This window comes from Lepus europaeus, chromosome X, assembly GCF_033115175.1.
Source record: "Lepus europaeus isolate LE1 chromosome X, mLepTim1.pri, whole genome shotgun sequence".
Classification (NCBI taxonomy): domain Eukaryota; kingdom Metazoa; phylum Chordata; class Mammalia; order Lagomorpha; family Leporidae; genus Lepus; species Lepus europaeus.
Window position 1 is genome coordinate 43013334 of NC_084850.1, and position 24359 is coordinate 43037692.

The 24359-nt window shown below is 45.6% G+C and overlaps 1 protein-coding gene across 11 annotated transcripts in view; it reads left to right on the forward strand.

Moving 5' to 3' along the window:
• ARMCX1 (armadillo repeat containing X-linked 1) overlaps window positions 1-24159 on the forward strand; it is a 33485-nt gene extending 9326 nt beyond the window's left edge. Inside the window, exons 2-6 of one of the 11 annotated variants that reach the window (XM_062182953.1) lie at window positions 1830-2020; window positions 20543-20594; window positions 21015-21160; window positions 21859-21973; window positions 22234-24159. In XM_062182953.1, the coding sequence (XP_062038937.1) occupies window positions 22389-23750 (1362 nt within the window). In that variant the 5' untranslated portion in view covers window positions 1830-2020; window positions 20543-20594; window positions 21015-21160; window positions 21859-21973; window positions 22234-22388 and the 3' untranslated portion in view covers window positions 23751-24159. Of the gene's footprint in view, window positions 1-1829; window positions 2021-20120; window positions 20249-20542; window positions 20595-21014; window positions 21165-21843; window positions 21974-22233 lie in introns of those variants that run through there. The other 10 variants (XM_062182955.1, XM_062182956.1, XM_062182957.1 and 7 more) reach the window with 10 other exon arrangements.
• The last annotated feature ends 200 nt before the right edge of the window (window positions 24160-24359 follow it).

Consider the following 24359-nt stretch of genomic DNA (forward strand, 5'->3'; position numbering starts at 1 on the left):
TTCCCATCAGTGCCGCGTGCAGCAGTGCCAGGGCAAGTTGTGCAGAGCAGGGGGAGAGGAAAAGGTCAGGAGAGGATTCAGGAGGGCACTCGGGGAGGGAGGAGTGGGAAGAAAGGTTGTAGCCATGGGAATCCTTGTCCAGGGAGGCGGCTGGCCTGCCTGGAGTGCAGAGTGTGGGGGAGGGGAGTGACAGGAGACAGAGTCGGGCAGCAGGGTGAGTCCCATCCATGCAACACCCCTGCTTGCTGAACTGCGGTGTCTGGCTGTTGCCCACGCACCCCTGAGAGACACCACGGCCTTTTGTGATCAGAGGAATGACAGGATGAAAGGAAACCGAAGTGGCTGGTTTGTGAGCAGGATGGGTCCGAGTTGGGGTGGGGACTAGCCCACCCCACGTGACTAGAGATGGGGAAATCAGTTGCAAGTTAGCCCTGTCATCTGGCACTATATGACACAGGCATAAAATGTCACTGGTGGCCGTGGGCGTGGGAAGGAGAGGACAGAAGCGAGAGCCCCTTGGAACAGCTGGTGCTGGAACCTGCTCTGGGGACGCGTGGACAGGGCCAATTTGATTTCAGGGTCCTGGGGGGCATTTGACAGGAAGACCTCCTGTGTCTTGTCCAACTCTGGGGTGTGTGAGAGTGAATGGGTGGTTATCATCTTCAAATAATAGGAAAGTATAGTAGAAGAAACAGCAACTTGTAGCACTTGAATCATATTTGTTTGACAAGGCTGGTTGGAGGGAGACCTTTATGGAACCATCTAGGACGTTGGTACAAGGTCCACTGGCATACGCGTTTCAGAAGCCTTCAGGATGGACACATCCTTTGACCCAGTAATTGCCCTTGCAGACAGTTATCCTGAGGAAATGGCCAGATAATTGGCTGTGCAGAGCTGTGCATCTTCAGGAGGTTTGGAAGGGTGATGGAGAGTAAGCAATCCAAGTGTCTCAAAATAAGCAATTGGCTAAACAGTTTAAGAGATGTCTACACATCGAAATATTCTTCGACTATTGAAAATGCTAATGGATATCTGCATTTAATTTCCTAAAAGTTTAGCGTATACTCTTAAATGAGAAAAGTAGATTGGAAAATCCCATGTCATACTTTTTAATGAAGAAAAGGCATATATATATATATATATATATATATATATATATATATATAATGTATACATTCTCAGTGCATACTCTTAGATTGTTACAATTTCCTATGAATGTTGGACCAATGGGTTATTTTATCTTGTTTTCCTACTCATCTGTGTTTTACAATATTTGTATAATAACTAGGGACTTCTTGCATTATTTACCCAGAATGAAGATGATGTGTTCTAGCTAGGCAGACCTGTCAATAGTATTTGAGGGACTTGGAGCAAAAGCATAAATGGAAGTTTACATATTTGTAGCTCAATATTTGGAAGGTATAAATTGGGACTTTATTTAAATATAGCTGTGAAGTGTAAATATCACTTTAATGAAAATTCAAATCTTATTAAGTACTTTATCTTTATAGGAAAATTATTCTCAGTTTTAGCATCTGATGACCACCAGCTCTTTTGTAAGGAAAAGATACCACGTTGTGGTGGATTCTGCCATCTGCTGCCCTGATCCCCCTTCAGGATTAAAAAGCCTCTTATTTCAGTTGCTAAGAGTGCTACCAGGACACAGTGCTCAGCTGTCAGCTGAAGAGAGCCACCTCCCCCAAGGTCACACCCGATTCCTAGGGGTACTGCATATCCAGTGATTGATGGACATGACCTTCTTGCTCCAGGTTAGGACAGCTTAACTTCTCCCTCTGTCCAATCCTGCTTCCTTCTTTTCCCTTCCACAGGTGTTGATCCCAAGAGCATTCCCTAATAAAAGCCCTTCCTGCTGAACTCTGAGTGTCTCTGAGTGTGCTCCCCGGGAAGCCAACCTGCAACAGTTGGTATAAGAAGTGGTTCACGAAAGCAAACACTGTGATGACTTTTTGGCGATGGATCACCTGCTGGTCAGCTGGCAATGAGGACCCCATCAATGGTGGTAGGTGGAGTAGCTAGGTCCCTAGAACGAAGTGGCAGAGGAATTGTTAGAGCTCTCACTGGTGGTGAACTGGGATGGCCTACTGGCAGAAGGGCATGCATTAGCTGGTGCCAGGTATCAAGTCTTTTAGAAATAGGAAATGATAAATATAAGGAAGGCTAGAAAGGTGGGTTGCTACTGCTAAGCTTGATTGACCTTTAGGAAAATTAATGAAAAGTTGAGTTAAATTCAATCAACAATTAAAAGCTATGTTTGAACATCAGAGATTTTCATTCATAGCATATAAAGAGACTCTCATCTTTTCCAGGTAGAGGATAGAGGATTCTGAGGTTGGGCCCAGGAATTATTGACTTATTGAAAGAAAGCTTGTGGCCGGCGCCGTGGCTTAACAGGCTAATCCTCTGCCTTGTGGCGCCAGCACACCAGGTTCTAGTCCCGGTTGGGGCGCCGGATTCTGTCCCGGTTGCCCCTCTTCCAGGCCAGCTCTCTGCTATGGCCCAGGAAGGCAGTGGAGGATGGCCCAAGTCCTTGGGCCCTGCACCCGCATGGGAGACCAGGAGAAGCACCTGGCTCCTGGCTTCGGATCAGTGTGATGCGCCAGCCGCAGTGTGTCGGCCGCAGTGGCCATTGGAGGGTGGACCAACGGCAAAAGGGAAGACCTTTCTCTCTGTCTCTCTCTCTCTCACTATCCACTCTGCCTGTCAAAAAAAAAAAAAAAAAAACAGAAAAAAAAAAGAAAAAGAAAGAAAGAAAGCTTGTAAGAGAGTTAAGATCCCAACCAAGACAAGTATTCTATGCCAATACTGGGGCCCCTCGTTAGGAAGGAATGGGACCCTGACTCATGGGATGGGAACCTCTTGATTGATGACCCTAAAAAATCCTGTATCTCCAGTTTCCCCTAAGTCCTTCAGTGTTCATAAGTGACTTACTTCTCCCTGTTAAGGACTAGCACTCCACCATGCTTGAACATGCAGAGCCCTTTTCCCTGTAAGATGACATTGATTTCCCTGGAAATTCCCATCTGCCTCCATCTCCCATCCAGGTCACTGAACCTGTAACTAGGGTTAAGTTATGGCATAACCTAGCTGGAAACGTACCAGTCCACATAAGGAAAGGGAATGTTCCAACAAGAGGCTGCAGGATCTGCCCTAACCAATATGTACTAGTAGATGCAGAGGGAGTAAGCATGGAATTGAATTCTGAAGCATTAGATTAAGGGCAGCTGTAATATAAAATCAAATACAAAAGAATGAATCAATCTGAGAGTACACCCCCAGAATGCAGGATTTAATATCTTGGCAAGGATCCCAGGAGATGATGTGAAGTCAGTACTGGGTGGTTCCTGAAAGCATGAAAAAAAAAATAATGACTCACATTAAATGAGGTGCAAATGCTACAGTTGCTATAGCAGATGGTAGAAGAAAGGATTAATGACTCAGAGAAGTGGGAATTATAGAATAGATATATTACTCCAAAAGGTCTGTGGAAAATGGAATAAGAAAATAAGTTTATTTTGGTACAAATTTTTGAAGTTTTTTTAAAATGTTCATGGAAAATGTGTATTATGAAAAAATGCATGAATTTAATTTTTTGCACCCAAATAAACTTATTTTTAAATTACATTTCCATTAACTTAAAAAATATTTTTTTTGAATGGCAGATACACACACAGAGAGAGAGAGAGAGAGAGAGAGAGAGAGCAAGAGAGAAAGAGAGATCTCCCATCCATTGATTCACTCCACAAATGCCTAAGACAACTACAGGTGGGCCAGGAAGAAGCCAGAGTCCCAGAATTCAATCCAGGACTCCTACCTGGAATGGTAGAGACCCAACCACTTAAACAATTATCTGCTACCTCCCAGAGTGTGCATTTGCAGGAAGCTGGGATGAAGAGTAGAGCTGGGAGTCAAACCAGGTTCTTTCATATGGGGTGTGAGCATCCCAAGTGGTGGGTAAATGGCATGCCAAATTTCCGCCCCTTCACGAACTTTCTGAAGTGCCTTCATATGTCAGGCCAGAAAAACCTCCAGAGCACCCAAAGGATGCACTATTTACAAAGCTGTAAGAAGAGCATTGGTGCGAGGAGAACCAGCATCACCAAGTTCAGTGGTGGCTCTCCTGTGCAGGACATGGCCCAGTGTAGGAGAGGATGTTATGAAAGGAGGTTTAGTGATAGAAATGGTGATGACTCCAAGACAATAGAGGCAGGATGGCCTCCCTTAACTGATGAAAATCAGGTGTATGCAAATACCATGATGCATTGCAGGGATGGTTAATAGAACACAATCCTCCTGGTGGTTAAGAGATAGTTATAGGACAAAGACAGCCAGTATAACACAGTGGCCTGGGGAAAAGAGGCAGCTAACAATTTGCACTCCGTCTGTACAATCAAAAGAAATCAAAGGTGACTGGGACTCTGAGGGTCATTGTTTCAATAAGAAGTTGCAATTCCTCACTCAACTTCTGGTCATAAGCCAGTTTTTGATACAGACCACATCATTTGAAGGAGAGGCTGGGTCTCCTGGACCCTACAACACATGCATAATAATGATTCTTGCAGTCCTTCCATTTACTCAGATAACTATAGACTACAGTAAGAGGGACACTGAAACGTTTTGAGGACAGATGGACACTGGTTCTGAGTTGATTCTGATACCCAAAGACCCAAAGCGTCATCACAGCCCCCCTTTACCCTCTACCCCCCTCCCAGTTAGAATGGGGTTGTATGGGAGCCAGTTATTAACTGAGATCCTGGGTTAGGTATGGTTTACAGTGGATCCACTGGATCCACAGACCCACCCAGTGGCTACCTTCCTGATCACTGAATGTATAATTGGAATACACATAGTAGTTAATTGGTAGAAGTCCTTAGTGGTTCTTGGGCTGTGGAACCTAGTATACTTGTAGATGAGAAGGCCCATTGGATGCTTCTGAAGCTGTTCTCCCCTTCCTTGGTCAAGATAGTAAATGAAAACATATAGCACACTGAAGAGAGAGAAAGTGGCAGAAATTAGTGCTGCTTTTAAAGACCTAGAGAATGCAGGGTTGCGGTCTCCATCCTGTCTTCATTTAATATACTAGTTTGGTTCCTTGAAAAATGTGGACGGGGCCTGATGGGTGATAGACTATTAGAAACTCAACCAAGTAGTAAGATAATTGGAATGGCTATGCCAGATATCATATCTTTGCTAGGCCAGATTAACATGGCCTTAGGTACCTGGTATTCAGTCACTGATTTGGCAAATGTGTTTTTTTCTGTGTGTATCAAAATGGATCATCAGCCGGTGCTGCAGCTCACTAGGCTAATCCTCCACCTGTGGCACCAGTACTCCGGGTTCTAGTCCCGGTTGGGGCGCCAGTTCTGTTCCCGTAGCTCCTCTTCCAGTCCAGCTCTCTGCTGTGGCCCGGGAAGGCAGTGGAGGATGGCCCAAGTGCTTGGGCCCTGCACCCGCATGGGAGACCAGGAGAAGTACCTGGCTCCTGGCTTCGGATCAGCACAGCGTGCCGGCCGTAGCGGCCATTTGAGGGGTGAACCAACGGAAGAAAGACCTTTCTCTCCGTCTCTCTCTCACTAACTCTGCCTGTCAAAAAAAGTCATGAAAAATGGAATTAAAAGATAATTTTATAAAAAAACCAAAAATGTATCATCAGAAAAAGTTCATATTCATAGAATGGACAACGCTATGCATTTCCAGTTTTCCCTCAAGGCTCTACTGGATTGTCATGCCCTATGTCAAAAGATAGTCTAAAGAGATCTGGAACCATCTAGACTCCCTTCAGAATATAGTACGAATTCACTATGTGGATGACATCATGTTAATTGGAACCAAGTCAGCAAGAAGGAGTAGCATGTTGAAGAGCATGGTAAGACACGTGTACTACAGCAGATAGGTGACAAACCTTACAAAGACCCAGGGGGCCGGCCACATTGAGTGACATTTTCAGGAATTTAATGGTCTGAAGAATACCTTCAAGCAGTTTCTTCCAAAGTAAAGGACAAATGAAGGCATTTTCGCCTCTCACAATGCGGTGACTTCACCACCTGGTAGGCCTTTTTCAGATTCTGGAAGCATTTCACACCTGGAGTTACTGTTTCAACCGTATACTGGGTGACACACAAACTGTTAGCTTTGAGTGGTCCAGATGTAGTTTCAAGCAGTCCTGCCAGTCGGCCCATATAAAAGACCAACCCTATGATGTGAGAGATGCCTGCGTTGGCAAGAGATGCTATGAGGAGTTTTTGTGTGAAATCAGTAGTGAGCTAGAGTTCTGGAGCAAAGCCACGTCCCATGTAGTGGAGAATTAGATACCTTTTAAAAACAGTTCCCGACATGCGACTGCACCCTGCTAGAGATGAAATGCCTGGCTATGTAAGACACCAAGTGACTGCAGCGGTATGTGCCCAGCGTGTGCTGAGTTCCAGCAGATCCCCCTCGGTATAAGCAAGCTCAGCAACAAGATGGCAGTTGTATATACAGGATCAAGCACAGGCAGGACTGGCGGGCACAAGCATATTGCACAAGCAGATCCTCCATATCTGTCACTGTTGCACTAGCACCTTTCCCTTGCCCTTATACACGCAGCCTCGTGACTGACTGAGGAGGGGAGAAAGCAAGCATTGTTCATAGATTGATGGGCTTGGTACGTGGGTATCAGCTGAGAAGGTTATAATGACCAGGAATGAGATCTGGGTCCTATCATCAGGTAAATCACCAATCCCTTAAGAGTGGTAGGCATCTATAGTTGATGTGATGACCATTTGCAGCTTTGAGAGCAGCTGCAGTATTGGGGACTGTGGTTTGGCTCAAGTTTCTCCCAGGAAGAGAGGCCCAGATGCCTGGAGGAGCTATTCATTAATCCTGTATTAATTAATCCTATTAATTATATGTCCTGTTCAGCAACCCCCTTAGCAAAAAGGAACTGACTTCAGTTGTTAGGAATACTGCTGTCAGAGAGCCCTCGACTCTCAGCTCGCTGCGGGGACTGCCTGAGCCGTGGAGAGTGGCGTTGTTCCAAATCCCACCATGTTCCCAAGGCGGCTCATATCTGATGACTCTTAAGTGCAGCTCTGAATTTCATCTTATTTTCAGAATTCTCTACATATGCTGAAGCCTTCCACTGACCGTGAATTGAAATTCGTGTTTTCCCTCTGTTCATTCCTGCTTCCTTCCTCTCTTTCCTTCCACTGCTGTTAATTCCAGGAGCACTCACTAATAAACTTTTTTTTTGACAGGCAGAGTTAGACAGTGAGAGAGAGAGAGGCAGAGAGAAAGGTCTTCCTTTTCGTTGGTTCACTCCCCAAATGGCTGCTACAGCCAGCGCTGCGGCTGGCAAGCTGCGCCGATCTGAAGCCAGGAGCGCCAGGTGCTTCCTCCTGGTCTCCCATGCGGGTGCAGGGCCCAAGCACTTGAGCCATCCTCCACTGCCTTCCTGGGCCATAGCAGAGAGCTGGCCTGGAAGAGGGGCAACCGGGACAGAATCCGGCGCCCCAACCGGGACTAGAACCCGGGCTGCGGGCGCCGCAGGCGGAGGATTAGCCTAGTGAGCCACGGCGCTGGCCGTTAATAAACTTTTATCTCAGAATCTGCTTCCTGAGTTATGCAGTGCTTTCCACATGTTACATATTTGTCTGTCTATCTATCCCCAAATCAGGAATAACATGAGTTGTTTTGTACTGAAAATTGTTCTTCAGCCTCCAACTGTTAGAAATACTACACTAATTTTCATGACCCCTGGAACTAGAAAATACAGACAAGCAAGAGAGGACATTGGGAAACGGTAGTTTATTGAACAAAAATCTATTACATTCATGTATCTGAGAAGGCTATAACAAGTCTGCTGGTTTTTATATATATATAATTCCCAAAGTCTTACACTGTTCAGAGTGTTCTCAGCAGCTTGGGATCATGTCTGTCTCTTATGTGAGCAGTAACACAGTTCACAAATCTTCATGGCATTTGGACAAAGTTGCCTTTGTTTGGAGGACACGGAGAAACAGGTGGAAAGGCGTTTCCCTGGAGCCTGAGCAGTGTTAGTCCAAGCGCAGGTCTCTAGGGTCACCCAAGTTGCACTGTGCTGACAATGAGCACCAGATCCAATATGTCACACACACTGCTGTATCCTTAATGTATGTGTATGTGCGTGTGTGCGTGTGTGTGTGTGTGTGAGAGAGAGAGAGAGAGAGAGAGAGAGGACCCCCCCCCCATAGCATGGGACTTGGAGGGGGCCCTCAGGTTCAGTTCTAAGGGTAACACTGCAGCTAAGATGTCACTGGACAATATATTAAGTGTTCATCAGGAAGGTATTTGTCTAGGAGGGGTGTTGTAGCACAATGGGTTAAGCCACGCTTCTGACACCGGATGCCTGCATCCCGTATTTGGAGTGCTAGTTTAAGTCCTGGCTGCTTTGGTTCTCATCAAGCTCTCTGCTAATGCACCTGGGAAGGCAGTGGATGATGACCCAAATGCTTGTCCCCTGCCCCCCGTGTGGGAAATCTGGATGGAGTTCCTGGCTCCTGGCTTTGCCCTGGTCCAGCCCTGGCTGTTGCAGCCGTTTGGAGAGTGAACCAGTGGATGGAACATTCTCTCTCTCTCTCTCTTCGTGTGTGTGTGTGTGTGTGTGTCTTGCCCTCTCTCTGTTATTCTGCCTTCCAAATAAATCATAAATAAATGAATAAATATTTAAAAAGAAAGGTACTGTTTAGAGTACAGAAGAAGAATCTCGGCTGAAGGTACATATTGTACACAGTAACAGAAGCAGGGGAGTAAGGCAGATAGCCTCAGCAAGGGGTGCGGGGTGCAGGTGGAAAACAGAGGACAGAACACTGAGGAAGCTCCATGTGTGTGTGACTTTGGCAGAGCAGAATGCAGAACTCAAACAAAGGGTTCAGCCTCTCAGCAATATTACAATGTGTATCTCTCACATTGCTTCTCTCTTTGAAATAACTGTGGAGGCAGGCATTTGACACAATGGGTAAGACACCACTTGAAATCCCTGAATCCCATATCTGAGTGCCTGGGTTTGAGTCCCAGCATGTGTACTCTGGGATGCAGCAGGTGACGGCTTAAGAGTTTGGGTCCCTGTATCCCACTTGGGAGATCTGGATGGAGTCTCAGGCTCCCAGCTTTGGCCTGGCCCAGCTTGTGGGCATTTGGAGAGTCCATCAGCAGATACGGCTATCTTTCTGTCTCTCAAATGAAATAAATAAATTTTAAAGTTGTGGTAAACACACATAATACTTGCCCTCTACACCATTTTTAGGTGTACATTCATATTATTTTCAACCATTATCCACATCTATCTCCAGAACTCTTTCCATCTTTCCAAACTGATATGTGTACTCCCCATATTCTCTCCCCCCAGTCCCTAGAAACCATCATTCTACTTTCTGTGAATCTCAGTACTCAAGGGACCTCGTAGAAGTGGAAGCATGGCATTTGTCCTTTTGTGACTGACTCATTTCACCAGTATGATGTCCTTGTATTAGCTTACTCAGGCTGCTGTCACAAAACACCACAGCTTGGTGGCTTAAATAAATGACTTTTTTTCCCTGGAGGTTGGGAAGTCCAAGATGAAGATGCCAGCAGTTTCTGGCGCGAGCTCTCCTCATGGTTTGCAGGCAGCTGCTTTCTCACTGTGTACTCCTCACTGTGTACTCAGCGACCTGGAAGACCTGGATGAAGCTCCAGGCTCCTGGCTTCGGCCTGGCTCAGTCCCAGCTGTTGAAGTCATTTGGAGAGTGAACCAGCAGATGGGAGGTTCTCTCTCTCTATGGCTCTGTCTTTGTCTCTGTCACTCCCTCTCTGTCATGCTGCCTTTCAAATGAGTAAGTAAATAAAGCCTTTTTTAGAAGTAAAATAATTAAGGCCAATAGCATATTATTCTGCTTGAGTTGCCACAAAGTACCACAGAACGGGTGAATTAAGCAGCAGAAATTTATTTTCTCATAGCCTGGAGGCTAAAAGTCCACGATGAAGGTGCCATTGCAATTGGTTTCTTTTTTTTTTTAAGACTTATTTATTTATTTGAAAGGCAGAGCCACAGAGAGGCAGAGGGAGAGAGAGAGAGAGAGAGAGAGAGAGAGAGAAAGAGAGAGAGAGAGAGAGGTCTTCCATCTGCTGGTTCACTCCTCAAATAGCTGCAATGGCTGGAGCTGGGCCAATCCGGATCCAGGAGCCTAGAACTTCTTCCAAGTCTCCTACATGGGCGCAGGGGCCCAAGGACTTGGGCCATCCTCCACAGCTCTCCCCGGCCATAGTGAAGAGCTGGACCGAAAGTGGAGCATCTACGACTTGAACCAGCGCCCACATGGGATGCCAGCACCGCAGGTGGTGACTTTACCCACTATGCCACAGCGCCGGCCCCCTGCAATTGGTTTCTGATGTAACCTCTATGTCTTGGAGGCTGCCACCTTCTCACTGCATCCTCCCTTGGCCTATTCTCTGTGTGTCTCTAGAGAGCTCTTTGGTGTTTCTTCCTCTTATAAGGACTTCAATTCCATCAGATTAGGGCCCCACCCTTATGACATAATTTATCCTTAATGACCTCCCTAAAGACCATATCTCAGAATACAGTTACACTGAGAGTTAGGATTTCAATATGTTGACTTGGAGAGACATAATTGAGTCCATAACAGCTTGATATGAAAAATAGCAATATCCCCATATCTCACCTGTATTTTCTACTCCCAGAAACAATCAGTCCTGACTATTAACTGCTTATTTTGGTACTAACTACCTATGTCTAAATAACATGCTTATATTGCTTTTTATTTTCTTTTAAAAAATGCTAACTTATTTATTTGAAGGGCAGAGAGAGAGGGCGAGAGAGAGAGAGAGAGACAGAGAGAGAGAGAGAGAGAGAGAGAGAGAGAGAGAACCTTGCATCTGCTTGTACTCCCAAATGCCTGCAACAACCAGAGCTGGGTCAGGCCAAAGCCAGGAATCAGGACCCCTGTCTGGGTCTCCCATGTGGTTAGCAGGGATCCTAGTACTTGAATAATCACTTGTTGCCTTCTATGATGCACATTAGCAGGAAGCTGTATTAGAAACAGTGGCAAGACTTGAATTCAGGCCCTGCAGTATGGAATGCAGGTGTCCAACATAGCAGCTTAACATTCTATGCCACAACACCCTCTGATTTTTGAATTGTAGTCACTTACTTCCCACTATGGGAGATGAGAGTTTAGCTCTTGTTATTTTACCCATCCTGCCTATTTTCATCATATACTTCCATATTTTTATGCCCTTCCCTCCCAATTGTTATATTATGTTTTTAAGATTTATTTGTTTATTATTTGAAAGGCAGAGTTACAGAGAAGCAGAGGCAGAGAGAATGAGAGAGAGATCTTCCATCTGTTGGTTCACTCCTGAAATAGCTGAAATAGCCAGAGCTGCACCGATCCTGGCCAGGAGGCAGGAGCTTCTTCCAGGTCTCCCACGCGGGTGCAGGGGCCTAAGCCTTGGGCCATCCTCTACTGCTTTCCCAGGCCACAGCAGAGAGCTGGACTGGAAGTGGAGCAGCTGGGACTCGAACCAGTGCCCATATGGGATGCCGACGCTGCAGGTGGTGGCTTTACCCGCTATGTTACAGTGCCAGCCCCTATATTATTATTTTTAAAAAGATTTGCTTATTTATTTTAAAGTCAGTTGCACAAAGGGAGGGAGGGAGGGCAGGAGAGGGAGAATGAGAGGGAGAGGGAGAGGGAGAGAGAGAGAGAGAGAGAGGGAGGAGAGGGAGAGAGAGAGAGAGAGAGAGAGAGAGAGAGAGAGAGAGAGAATGAATCTTCCATCTGCTGGTACACTCGCCAACAATGGCCAGCACTGGGACAGGTTGAAGCCAGGAGCCAGGAACTCCATCTGGGTCTCCTACATCGGTGCAGGGGCCCAAGCACTTGGGCCATCTTCTGCTGATTTCCAAGACTCATTAGTAGGGAACTGCATCAGAAGTGGAGCAGCTGAGACACGAACCATCTCTCATAATGGATGCTGGTGTTGCAGAAGGCGGCTTAACCCACTATGCCACAACACCAGCTCCAATATATATTTTTTAAAAGATTTATTTGAAGGGCAGAATTATGGGGGAGGGGGAGATTTTCTATATGCTGGCTTGCTTCTTAAATGGTCTCAATGGTCTGAACTGGGCCAAGCTAAACTCAGGAGTCTGGAGCTCCATTGAACCAGCACTCATATACAGTGCTGGTTGCAGGCGATGGCTTAACCTGGTGCACCAGGAGGCTGGCCTCCCAATTGTTATGTTCTTATTTTGGTTATATTGACAGTACTGCTTTGACCTATTATTGACAGCTGAATCACATAGGACATTAGGATTTTTTCCCTGTCCTCTCCAACATCTTGTTTTCTCTTATTAATCTCTTCCTCATTTTTCAACTTGTTAATCTCTGCCTCTGTTTTCCTATGTATTTATCACCCAAATTTTGTCCCAATTATGTAAATATTATCCCATTATGTTAAAAGATAGGTATTCTATAAATTTCATCTTCTTGGCATAATTTCTCTTGGGAATATTCTCGCTCCAAATTGGACAGGTGGCACTCCAGGTGACCAACACAACTTTCATTTGGGGATCTCTTTTTGAGACAATAACCCAAGTGATTCTCTTTGCTCACTATTGTATTGGATTCAGTTTCCTGGCCCTCATGTCTCCCTCATTTTGATTTCTTTATGTCCTCTTTTGGCAGAGCAAATCTTCCTGTGGCTTCCTGGAAAAGTGTACATGCAAAGCATACCTTTGAGACCTTTCACATATGAAAATTTCATTGTCCTACTCCAACATTTGATTCATAACTTGATTGGGAATAGAATTTTGAATTGGAAATTCTATAAGAATTAGGAAGACTTGTCTTTTTTTTAAAAAAAATTATTTTATTTATTTGAAGGACAGAGTTACAGAGAAAGGTAGAGCCAGAGAGAGAGAAAGAGGTCTTCCATTCTGCTGGTTCACTCCCCAAATGACCACATGGCTAGAGCTGAGCTGATCCGAAGCCAGGAGCCAGGAGCTTATTCTGGATCTTCCATGCGGGTGCAGGGGCCCAAGGACTTGGGCCATCTTCTACTGCCTTCCCGGGCCATAGCAGAGAGCTGGAATGGAAATGGAGCAGCTGGGACTTGAACCAGTGCCCAAATGGGATGCCAGTGCTGCAGGCTGGGGCTTTAACCTGCTGCGCCACAGCGCCAGCCTCTGTTCTATTGTCTTTTAGCTGGTAGACCACAGTGATGTTTTGGTCTCCTGGAATTAGTGTTAATTAAGAGCCAGTATCCAGTATTCTCTGTAAGATCTGTTTATTTCCCTTAATCCAATGCACCATTACCTTGGGAAAAGGCCATAAGTGCCTTTGAGGAAGGCTGTAAAAAAAATAGGGTCTGGTGCTGTGGTGTGGCAGGTAAAGCCAACGCCTGTAGTGCTGGCATCCCATATGGGCGCCGGTTCTAGTCCCAGCTGCTCTACTTCTGATTCAGCTCTCTGCCATGGCCTGGGAAAGCAGTAGAAGATGGCCTAGGTCCTTGGGCCCCTGCACCCATGAGGAAGACCCGGAAGAAGCTCCTGGCTCCTGGCTTCAGATCAGTGCAGCTCTGGCCATTGCTGCCAATTGGGGAGTGAACCAGTGGATGGAAGACCCCCCCCCACCTCTCCTTCTCTTTCTGTGTAACTCTGACTTTCAAATAAATAAATAAAACTTTAAAAATATTGCAGTCTTTCTATACTACTTTTATTGTTTGATGATATGCTTGTATCACTTTAATGAAAATAGAAATAAATTCAAAGGTTATACAGGAATTTGGTATGTTCTCTGCATAATATAACACAGTACAAATGCACTCATCCACTAAGAGAATGAAGTAGAATGAGAACAATAATTGGAATGGAGTAACACCTTGACAGTAGGGACTCCATTTTGGAGAACCTGAGACTCCATTCTAGGAAGGTGTCCCCCCACACCGTGAGACTCTGGTCTGAAACTATGATCTAAAATAGTTGAACAATAGCTGTCCACTACATCACACTTGGCAGAGCATAGAAACCCCCAGCATGATCGCTCAAGCTTGGAAGTGAATAGGCTACACCTGGGTTAATGAGAAAAATGTAATTTGTCTATGTCCTACATATGATTAAAACCAATACCTGGATTAATGTCAAGATTGTAATTGGAATTGTTAAGATTGTAGCTGGTATTGTCAAGATTATAATTGATACTAGTTTCACATAGGCTTTAGGTCAACTTGACCCCAGTAACCATGTATTCCCCCTGATCCTAGCAACCATGTATCCCCCTCCCGATTTTGTGGTTTTTGCCTTTATAAACCCTGTTGCTTTGGGCTTCAGGGTCGACAGTTCTTTAGGGCATGAGCCCACTCTCCACCGCCAGCAATAAAGGACCATCAAATTGTATCAATGTGTGGTGCTCCTTTGTTTACACTCGCTCAGGTACAACAGGAACAATTCAGAAAATGTTAAGAAGAGAATAAAAAGTCCTACCTTTCCCTCATGTGCATTTCTCATTTATTTCTTTGCAGGGACTGCCCTACAGATGCAGGGAAAATGATGTGTGTTAATACTTCAGAAATGGAAAGTAAAGGAGAGTTGTAGTTCAGCAGAGTAGGGGAGAGAAATAGACCCGGAGAAGATGTAGAATGTCTTACAACTCTTTCCAAGCTTAGCAAATTGGCAGATTGGGGGGATTGTTCCCCATTAAAGACCTTATTCCACACGTGGATACATTTACACCTATACACCTCAACCAGAGAAAAAACTTTTCATGGAGTTCGGAAGTGATCCATCATATTTAAGGATGAGACTTAAAGGAGAAGATTGAATTTCATAACTGTTGTGGAAGACCACACTAGCCACCAATACTTACCAATAAGAACTTTAAGTATAAATATGGTCAAAACCCAAAGAACCTCTAAACATTAGAGGCACAAAATATTAGGGTATAAAAGATAGGCCCTAAGAAGAAAAAGTTCTTATCCTTTTGCTTTCTGATAGTAGCCAATTTTTTTTAAAGATTTTATTTATTTATTTGAGAGGTAGGGTTACAGACAGTGAGAGGGAGAGACAGAGAGAAAGGTCTGCTTTCTGTTGGTGCTTCCTCCTGGTCTCCCACGCGGGTACAGGGGCCCAAGCACTCTGCTTTCCCAGGCCACAGCAGAGAGCTAGATTGGAAGAGGAGCAGCCAAGACTAGAACCAGTGCCCCATATGGGATGCCAGCGCCGCAGGCAAAGGTTTAACCCACTGAGCCACAGCGCCGGCTCCGATAGTAGCCATCTTAACAGGTATGAGGTGATATCTAATTGTGGCTTTGGGGCCAGCACTGTGGCATAGCAGGTAAAGCTACCGCCTGCAGTGCCAGCAACCCATATGGGCGCCGGTTCAAGTCCCAGCTGCTCCACTTTTCATCCAGCTCTCTGCTATAGCCTGGGAAAGCAGTAGAAGATGGCCCAAGTCCTTGGGCCCCTGCACCCATGTGGGAGACCCGGAGGAAGCTCCTAGCTTCTGACTTCGGATCAGTGCAGCATTGTGGCCAATTGGGAAGTGAACCATCAATGGAAGATCTCTCTCTCTTCCTCTCCTTCTCTATCTGTGTAACTCTGACTTTCAAATAAATAAATAAATCTTTTAAAAACTTAATTGTGGCTTTGATTTGTATTTCCCCAATGATCAGTGATGTGGAGCACCTTTTCTTTTTTTTATTATTATCTTTATATACAGAAGATCGATTTAGTATATATTAAGTAAGGATTTCATCAGTTTGCACCCACACAGAAACACAGAGTGTAAAATACTGTTTCAGTACTAGTTATAGCATTACTTCACATTGGACAACACATTAAGGACAGATCCCACATGAGAAGTAAGTACACAGTGACTCCTGTTGTTGACTTAACAATTTGACACTCTTGTTTATGGTGTCAATAATCTCCCTAGGCTCTAGTCATGAGTTGCCAAGGCTATGGAAGCCTTTTGAGTTCGAGCACCTTTTCATATACCTGTTTTTCCATTTGTATGTCTTCTTTGAAGAAATGTCTATTAAGTTTTCTACCCATTTAAAATCAGGTTGTGTGTGTTTTTTCCTACTGAGTTGTAGGATCTCCTTATATATTTTGGAGATTAACTGCCCATCATATACGCATATGACACTGTTTTAAATGGAATTGTTTCCCTAATTCTATATTTTGATTGCTCATTGCTAGTCTATAGAATTATAGTTGATTTTTAAAAATATTTTATTTATTTATTTGAGAGGTAGAGTTACAGACAGTGAGAGGGAGAGACAAAGAGAGAGGTCTTCCATCTGCTGGTTTACTCCTCAAATGGCCGCAATGGCTGGAGCTGCACCGATCTGAAGCCAGGAGCTGGGAGCTTCTTCGGGTCTCTCACGCAGGTGCTGGGACCCAAGTGCATGGGCCATCTTCTACTGTTTTCCCAGGCCATAGCAGAGAGCTGGATAGGAAGCGGAACAGCCAGGACTCAAACCGGTGTCCATATGGGATGCACGCACTGCAGGCAGAGCCTTAACTTACTGCGCAACAGCGTCAGCCCCTATAATTGTTATACATTAATCCTAGCATCCTGTAACTTTGCTCAAGTTGTTTATTTGCTCTAATTGCTTTTTCTGGATTCTTTAGAATTTTCCACATATAAGATTACATTATCTGAAAATAGAGACCATTTGATTTTTTTCCCCCTTTCCAATCAGGATGGGTTTTATGAGTATTTCTTCCCCAGTTGTCCTGGATAGAACCTCTAGTAAACTAGTGAATGAAAGTAGTGAGGCCATACATCCTTGTTTTGTTCTTATCGTTCACTGTGAAGTTTATGTTAGCTGTGGGTTTTCCATAGATAGCCTTTATCAAGTTGAGGAAATTCACTTTCCTTCTTTGTTTATAAAGCATCTTTATCATGATGCTTTGTCAGATCTGTGTCTGTGAAGATGATGTATTATCTGATATTTATTTTTACAAATATGTTATATTAATTAATTTTCAGATGTTAAACCAACCTTATACTCCTGGGGTACTTGGCCATCGTGTATAATCCTTTTTACATGTGCAAGCCTTTTTTGAGAATTTCTGTGTCTGTATTTGTAAGTAATATTGATCAGTTGTTTTCCTTTCTTGTTGTGTCTTTTATCTGGCTTTGGTATCCAGCCTTGTAGAATGAATTTGGGAGTGTTTATTCCCTTCTCTTTAATGTTTTGAAAAAATTTATGACCATTGGTGAAAAAATAATTTCATGTGAACCAAAAATTTAGATATGAAACAAAACAGTAAAATTAGAAGAAACTATAAGCCAAAAAAGTAGAGAACAATATTGATAGATGTTGTGCCATAAAAATGAAAAAAAAACTATATAATAGAAGTCTAAAGAAAATTATAAAGTGGGAAAAATTTTATAATACTTATGACAATCAAAGGACTCATTTCCTTAAAGAATGTTCTTATGGGATTGGGTATTACGGCACAGTGGGTTAAGCCACCACTTGGAATGCCCACATATCTGGTTCACCTGCCAACTACTCAATGCTTCAGATCCAGCTTCCTGTTAATGTGCTTGGGAGGCAGTGGATGACGGCCCAAGTGCTTGGGTCGCTGTCACCCACATAGGAGAACCGGATGGAGTTCTGAGCTCATGGCTTTGGCCAGCCCTGGCTGTTGAGGGCATTTGGGGAATGAACTGGTGGATGGAAGATCTCTCTCTCTCTCTCTCTCTCTCTCTCTCTCTCTCTCATACACACACACAGGCACACACAAATACACTGCCTTTCAAATAAGATGTCAGTTCTCAGGTTAAAGTACAGATTTATTACAAATACGTCACTGAATGTCGTTTTTTTTCTGTATGCAGATACATCAAGAAGTTCTTGTCCCCTTATATGGTGTTGTTCAACAAGTAACTCGACAAGTTTGCATGTGTATACTTGTTACACTTGCATGAGGAAAACTGGAAATTGTTAAAAGTGGTTGGTGGTAGAACAGCCATTGCAGTGCACTTTCACATGCTATTTTATAAATTTTTCACATTGTTTGCACTGGTTTTCTCAAAAGAATGTGGAGGTGGAGAGAGAGAGAGAGAGAGAGAGAGAGAGAGAGAGAGAGATTCTACGGAAGGGATATATTTTTTTTCTATGAAAATAGTTCTTAGGGGCTGGCGCTGTGGCATAGTGGATTAAAGCCCCAGCCTGCAGTGCTGGAATCCCATATGTGTGCTGGTTTGAGTCCTGGCTGCTCCTCTTCCGATCCAGCTCTCTGCTATGGTCTGAGAAAGCAGTAGAAGATGGCTCAAGTCCTTGGGTCACTGAGCCCACGTTGGAAGACCTGGAGGAAGCTCCTGGCTTCGGATCAGCTCAGCTCTGGCTGTTGGGGAGTGAACCAACAGAATGGAAGATTCTCTCTCTCTCTCTCTCTCTCTGTCTGTCTTTCAAATAAATAAAATAAATTTTTTTAAAAGAAAGTAGTTCTTAGTTATTTTTTAAAGACATAAATGCCCATGAGAATCTGATGAGAGCTATGATTCCTCTCCCACTGAAACGAACATGTATTTGCACACAAGTTTGATGCAGTCTTAGGCGATCCACAGAGTTGGCCAAGTGAGAATGCCCACTCTAGGTTAAACAGTGTGGCCAGTAGGGATTGGCTGTTTGGCTGAGGGGCAACAAAGTGAATATGGAGTGGCAGATAGTGATAAGGCCAAAAGCTCAGTCTTCCTGGGGTCCCTGGAATTAAAGAACCAGGAGTTAGAAGCCCAGCAGGCTGTACAGGTCAGCCAAGTGGTAGCAGCAGACACTGTTCGGAGCAACGTGCATCCAGACACTGCTGGGTTAGCTTAGTGGGACTGAAGGAGGGAGGAAAGGAGCCGAGAGTATGTCCTTAGGTTGGCCGTCTGGGTAAAGGCGGCATTTATCATGTTGGTCACACATCTGTGCATGCTTCTGGAGGGCATAATGGGTAGGTGCTTGACTCCAGGGGATGGGAGGCTGTGGGAGGTGGGAGGGGTGGAAGGGCAGCCCTTTCTGCACGTCTCATTAGGGATCAGAACATCTTTGCATCCCTCCCTTCCTCAGCTGTGTGAGCCTTAGTAAAGTGGAATCTAACCCAGGACAAGTGTTCAGAGAAGCTATCAAATCACATGCAATTCACAGAGCAAGTAGTCAGCCATGCCTTTGGGACATTAAATACCAGGCGTCTTCAAAAAGTTCACATTTTATGAAAAGGCTATGCATGGATTTCAGTTTTGTGCACCCAAATTAACATCTTTTCGTTCAATTTCCATGAATTTGTAAAAGTGCTCTCATACATGTTTTTCTTTGAATGAACAAGACAGGATTCTGTTGTTTTTATTTTATCAAATTTCAAGTTGGTCCAAAGTAGAAAAGGTAATGGATCATTTGTGAAAAAAGGCAAAGATTAGACAATTGGCCGTCTCTTTGTGAACTAATTCATAGACCCTATAAAAAATTCCAGTTTTCAATTTTAAAAGAAGTTCATGAAAGCTGCTGTTTGGCTGTAACCTAGTAGAAATAGTTTCCTTGTTTTCACAAATAAATATAATGAAATGAATGAGACCTTTTGGGTTTCCCTTCCCTCTTAAATTCTTCCCAGTCAAATGAGAATAGCACCAGTTTTATTTTCCCATTATGAAAGTAATACATTGCTGATTTTTTCAAAAAGTGAACAGAAAAGTTTAAGGAAGTCAAACATCCTCACTGCTTGTCTCTTTTTCTGAGATCAACCCTCCCATTGGTATGGGGGTTCAGGGGAAATGTTGACCTTCTAGGGCTGGGAGTGAGGGGCTAGAGAAGTGAAGAGAGGCAGTTGGACTGGGAGTAGAGAAACAAAAAACAAACAAACAAACAAAAAGTATTCCTCTAAGAGGAAGGAAAGACTAAAGGAGGTGGGAGCAGATGCAGTCTGTCCCTGTCATGCAAAGAAAGGCAGATTGCAACCTCAAGAAGTGACTTCTGGGGGAAATGAGTGGCAGGACCTGGTGTGGCAGGGAAGGAAGGGGAGGGCTCCTGCCGCACTGCTGGTGGGAGTGGTAACTGGGGTCCTGATCTCATGGGTGACGTGGCCCTCACGTGAGCCCAAGACGACGAGTGCCGCCGCCTTCTGGTCCTGGTCCGGTTGCTGTCTCCCCATCGCCTGGAGGGCGGCCGGATTTGTGGCAAGGGGAAGGAAGAGGAGGTGGCTGCCTGGATCCCAGCAGGTCTGGTGTGTGGATGGGGCGCCGCCTGGGATCCCAGCGGTGCGGGCCACCGAGGGTGGAGACCGAAGGGGGACACAACGTGCTGTTGCTTCCTCCACACCTTTGCACTCTCCCCAGCCCTTCCTAGAATAAAAGTTGCGGCGTGCTTCGGGAGCTGGGTCCCAGCAGGAAGCCCATACTAGGAGGGGGGAAGCTTTGGCATTAAGGGCGTTGAATCGGGAAGGGCCAGCAGCGGGATGCGTGTCCTGCGTGCTGGTTCCTCTGCGACCCTCTGACTGGCATTCCCCCTTGTCTTTCAGTCGGGGGCTGTGCCGTTCAGGGCAAAGGAATAATCTACTTCGAGTCTCGCAGGTCAGTGCCCCGCGGTTTCCGGAGGGTCGGGCTGGCTGCGGGCCTTACCTTACCTTGAGTTCTCATTACTGACTCGCTAGCAACGTCCCGGCTGCACGAAAAAGGATGTGACAGTCCCTACAGGAAGGACCGTTGTCACGGGGGGTGCAGTTCCTCGGGCAGGGCGACTGAAGAGATCATTGGATCTTTCGCTCCTCGGGCTTTCCCTGCTCCCTCGCCCCGCCCCGCCTCTTTCCAGTGGTTCCAAGGGGGTGGGGTTTTTTTTGCTGGGAAAATGGCCGATCTCTGGAACTAGGGAAACGGGTCGGCGCGGGTAGACGCCCTGTAGCAGAAGGACTTGTGTCTGAGGAGTCTAGGCAAGTCGGGGTAGGGTGAGAGACAAAACGGCGAAATCCGTTTGACAACCGGGGTTTCCATTAGGAAAAGCTGGTACCGGGATTCTCCGAAGGGCTGTTTGGTCCAGCTGAACCGCTCGTCGCGGCGGCGTCCCCTGTGTCTGCATTCTTGTGCCTGAAGGCCAAAGCAGCCCCAGGAGACGGAAGGAGACAAACATTGTGCAGAACGAAGTAGGTCAGACTCAGGGCGGTGGCACGGTTTGGGGACCCCTGGGGTGGACGATGGGCTGCATCTCCCTCCTCTCCTCTCTACCCCGTTTCACAGCTTGCAAAGGAAAGTGCTGTGCAGGCACAAGACCAGGAAGGAAATAGTTGGGAGGGGGCGATTGTCAAGGACGTCTTGGGCTGTGGGGGGTAGGATGTTACTCCAGTTGTATAGCTTTAGTGCCAGGGGCCTTGGTCTGTCAGCCCAGCACTCAGTCCCAGAGTTTGTGAGTGTTTAGGTTTGGTGGAGCCGGGTGCCAGGATGAGAAAGGAAGGAAATTGCTTGCGAGCAGTGAAGTTGGTGTAATTGCTGGCGGGGAGGAAGCTGTCTTGGTACCTTTCGGAATGTGGGGGTGTCGGAGTTTGAGACTTTAATGTATTTCATGCCTGTGCGGTTTCTAGATACTGCTTTGCTCCACCACCATCCAGTTTGTTGTAAGGAAACAGGTGTGGCGTCACATTCCAAGGGGGTGGGGGTGGGAGGAGAGGCTCCTTCAAGGAGGAGAAGTTCTGTGGGGGAGAGGAGGATAACAGAAGGTAGGAAACATGATGCAACGCGGGGACAAAGGCCAGGGATTCAGAAAAAGGGATTGTGTGTCCCAGTCCTGGGTGAGGTCTATCTTTTCCTTGAGCTCAGCACTGCCTTGCAGTCCTCTTGTTTGCAGGTCTGCTGGACAACCGTGCACTTGGAGACACCAAAGAGAAGAAAGAAACCGCTGGGACCTTGCCAGTGTGTATGAGGGTATCACTGCCCCCAGGACATCTGGAAGACCTGCAGCGGTAAGGAACTGATCAGATGCTTTAAATGTAACATTCTGGGGTGGAGCAGTGGGGCATGAGGTTGGAGAATCTGAAGGTGGGGAAAATTTCCAAAATTAGCTTTTCATTGGAGGGAAGGAACCAGTGATCCAGATACCAAAGACACCCTGGGTCCCTGCCAGTATCCCCACATGTTTATAGGTCACTAGTTCAGTCTGTCTGCTTGTAAAGGCACAAAAGTAGCAGGAGCCTGAAGCCTGAAGTCTTTCCTTTATTCCTAGGTCCTGCTGTATCGCAACTGCAGTAGAGCCCGACAGCGGTAGCTGAGGACTCTGCCCTGCTCCCCACCCACCCCGTCCCCCAACGTGAGCTCACTCTTCTGGGCCAGAGCAAACGTGCTCTGTGCCAGCGTTAAGAGACTCACCCCAGCTCTACCATGGGCCGCACTCGGGAAGCTGGCTGCGTGGCCGCTGGTGTGGTCATCGGGGCTGGCGCCTGCTACTGTGTATACAAACTGACCTGGGGAAAAGATGAATATGAGAAAGCCTGGGATGAAGATGAGGAGTGTAGTGACACGTCAGAGACTGGGGTTGAGCCCGAGGTAGTAGCCAGCGATACCGTTGGGGAGGAGCCTGTAGCCAAACTTCAGGGTGAGTCAAAGGCCAAGGCCGAGGTGAGCCTTGAACTTGAGAGTGGCCCAGCTGTAAAGAAGGAGGCACAGTTGGGATCCCAGAGCGGAGGTGGCCTAGAAGCCAAAGCCAAGGCTCTTTTCAACACCCTGAAGGAACAGGCAAGTGCAAAGCTGGGCAAAGGGGCCAGGGTGGGTAGCATCTCTGGGAATAGGACCCTTGCACCGAGTTTGCCCTGTCCAGGTGGCAGGGGTGGAGGCTGCCACCCTCCCAGGAGTGGAGGTAGGTCTGGGAGCAGAGCAAGTGGAAAATCCAAAGGAAAGACCCGAAGTAAGAGCACCAAGGCTCCAGCTACAACTTGGCCTGTCCGTAGAGGCAAGTTCAACTTTCCCTATAAAATCGATGATATTCTGAGTACTCCTGACCTTCAAAAGGTCCTCAACATCCTGGAGAGAACAAATGATCCTTTTATTCAAGAAGTCGCCTTGGTCACTCTGGGTAACAATGCAGCATATTCATTCAACCAAAATGCAATCCGTGAATTAGGCGGTGTCCCGATTATTGCAAAGCTGATAAAAACGAAAGACCCCATCATTAGGGAAAAGACTTACAATGCCCTTAATAACCTGAGTGTGAATGCCGAAAATCAGGGCAAGATTAAGACGTATATCAGTCAAGTGTGCGATGACACCATGGTCTGTCGCTTGGACTCAGCTGTGCAGATGGCTGGATTAAGACTGCTAACCAATATGACTGTGACCAATCATTACCAACATTTACTTTCCTATTCCTTTCCTGACTTTTTTGCTTTGTTATTCCTGGGAAATCACTTCACCAAGATACAAATAATGAAACTAATTATAAACTTTACTGAAAATCCAGCCATGACAAGAGAGCTGGTCAGTTGTAAAGTTCCATCAGAACTGATTTCCCTCTTTAATAAGGAGTGGGATCGAGAGATTCTTCTTAATATCCTTACGCTTTTCGAGAATATAAATGACAATATAAAAAGTGAAGGGCTTGCATCATCCAGGAAGGAATTCAGCAGAAATTCACTTTTCTTCTTATTCAAAGAGTCTGGAGTGTGTGTGAAGAAAATCAGAGCCTTAGCAAATCACAGTGATCTTGTGGTGAAAGTCAAAGTCCTGAAAGTGTTAACCAAACTGTAATGGCGGTGCATCCCAGGCAGTGCTAGGGGAATTTCTTAGTTTGCACTTGGGCTATTTTGTACATGCTTTGCTTTTCACTGTGCTGATATGGCGAAGAGATGCTTTGAGCTGCTGTTTTGGAATAATGAATATCACACATCATCAACAGTGATTGATGCTGCTTCTGATGGTGGAGAGTTAGGCTGGACCCATTTTGAGGATGCTGAAAGACTATTATGGCTTGTAGAAATAAATCATTTAATGATGTTGATCTTGCTACCTAGATTGAGATATTTTTATTCTCTTCTGTACTTAACGTTTAACAGTGAACCAATTATACCTCTTGAATAAGCTACATTTTGTATTGGTTTAAGTTTGTTAATCTAAGGCTTGTGTGTCATCAATAAAGTTGTGTGTTTTAAGCAGCAGAAAACAGACACCGTCCTCGTCTTTGACTTTGTGTTCTGCTTGGAAAGGCCAGCTGTGTGCCAACGAGAAGACAGGAGTGGAGCTGGGAGCCTCCCATCACGGCAGATGCTCCCTATCAGTATTTCCCATCAGTGCTCAGAGGTGGCAGAAGCTGCTGCACGCGCAGCAGTGCCAGGGCAAGTTGTGCAGAGCAGGGGGAGA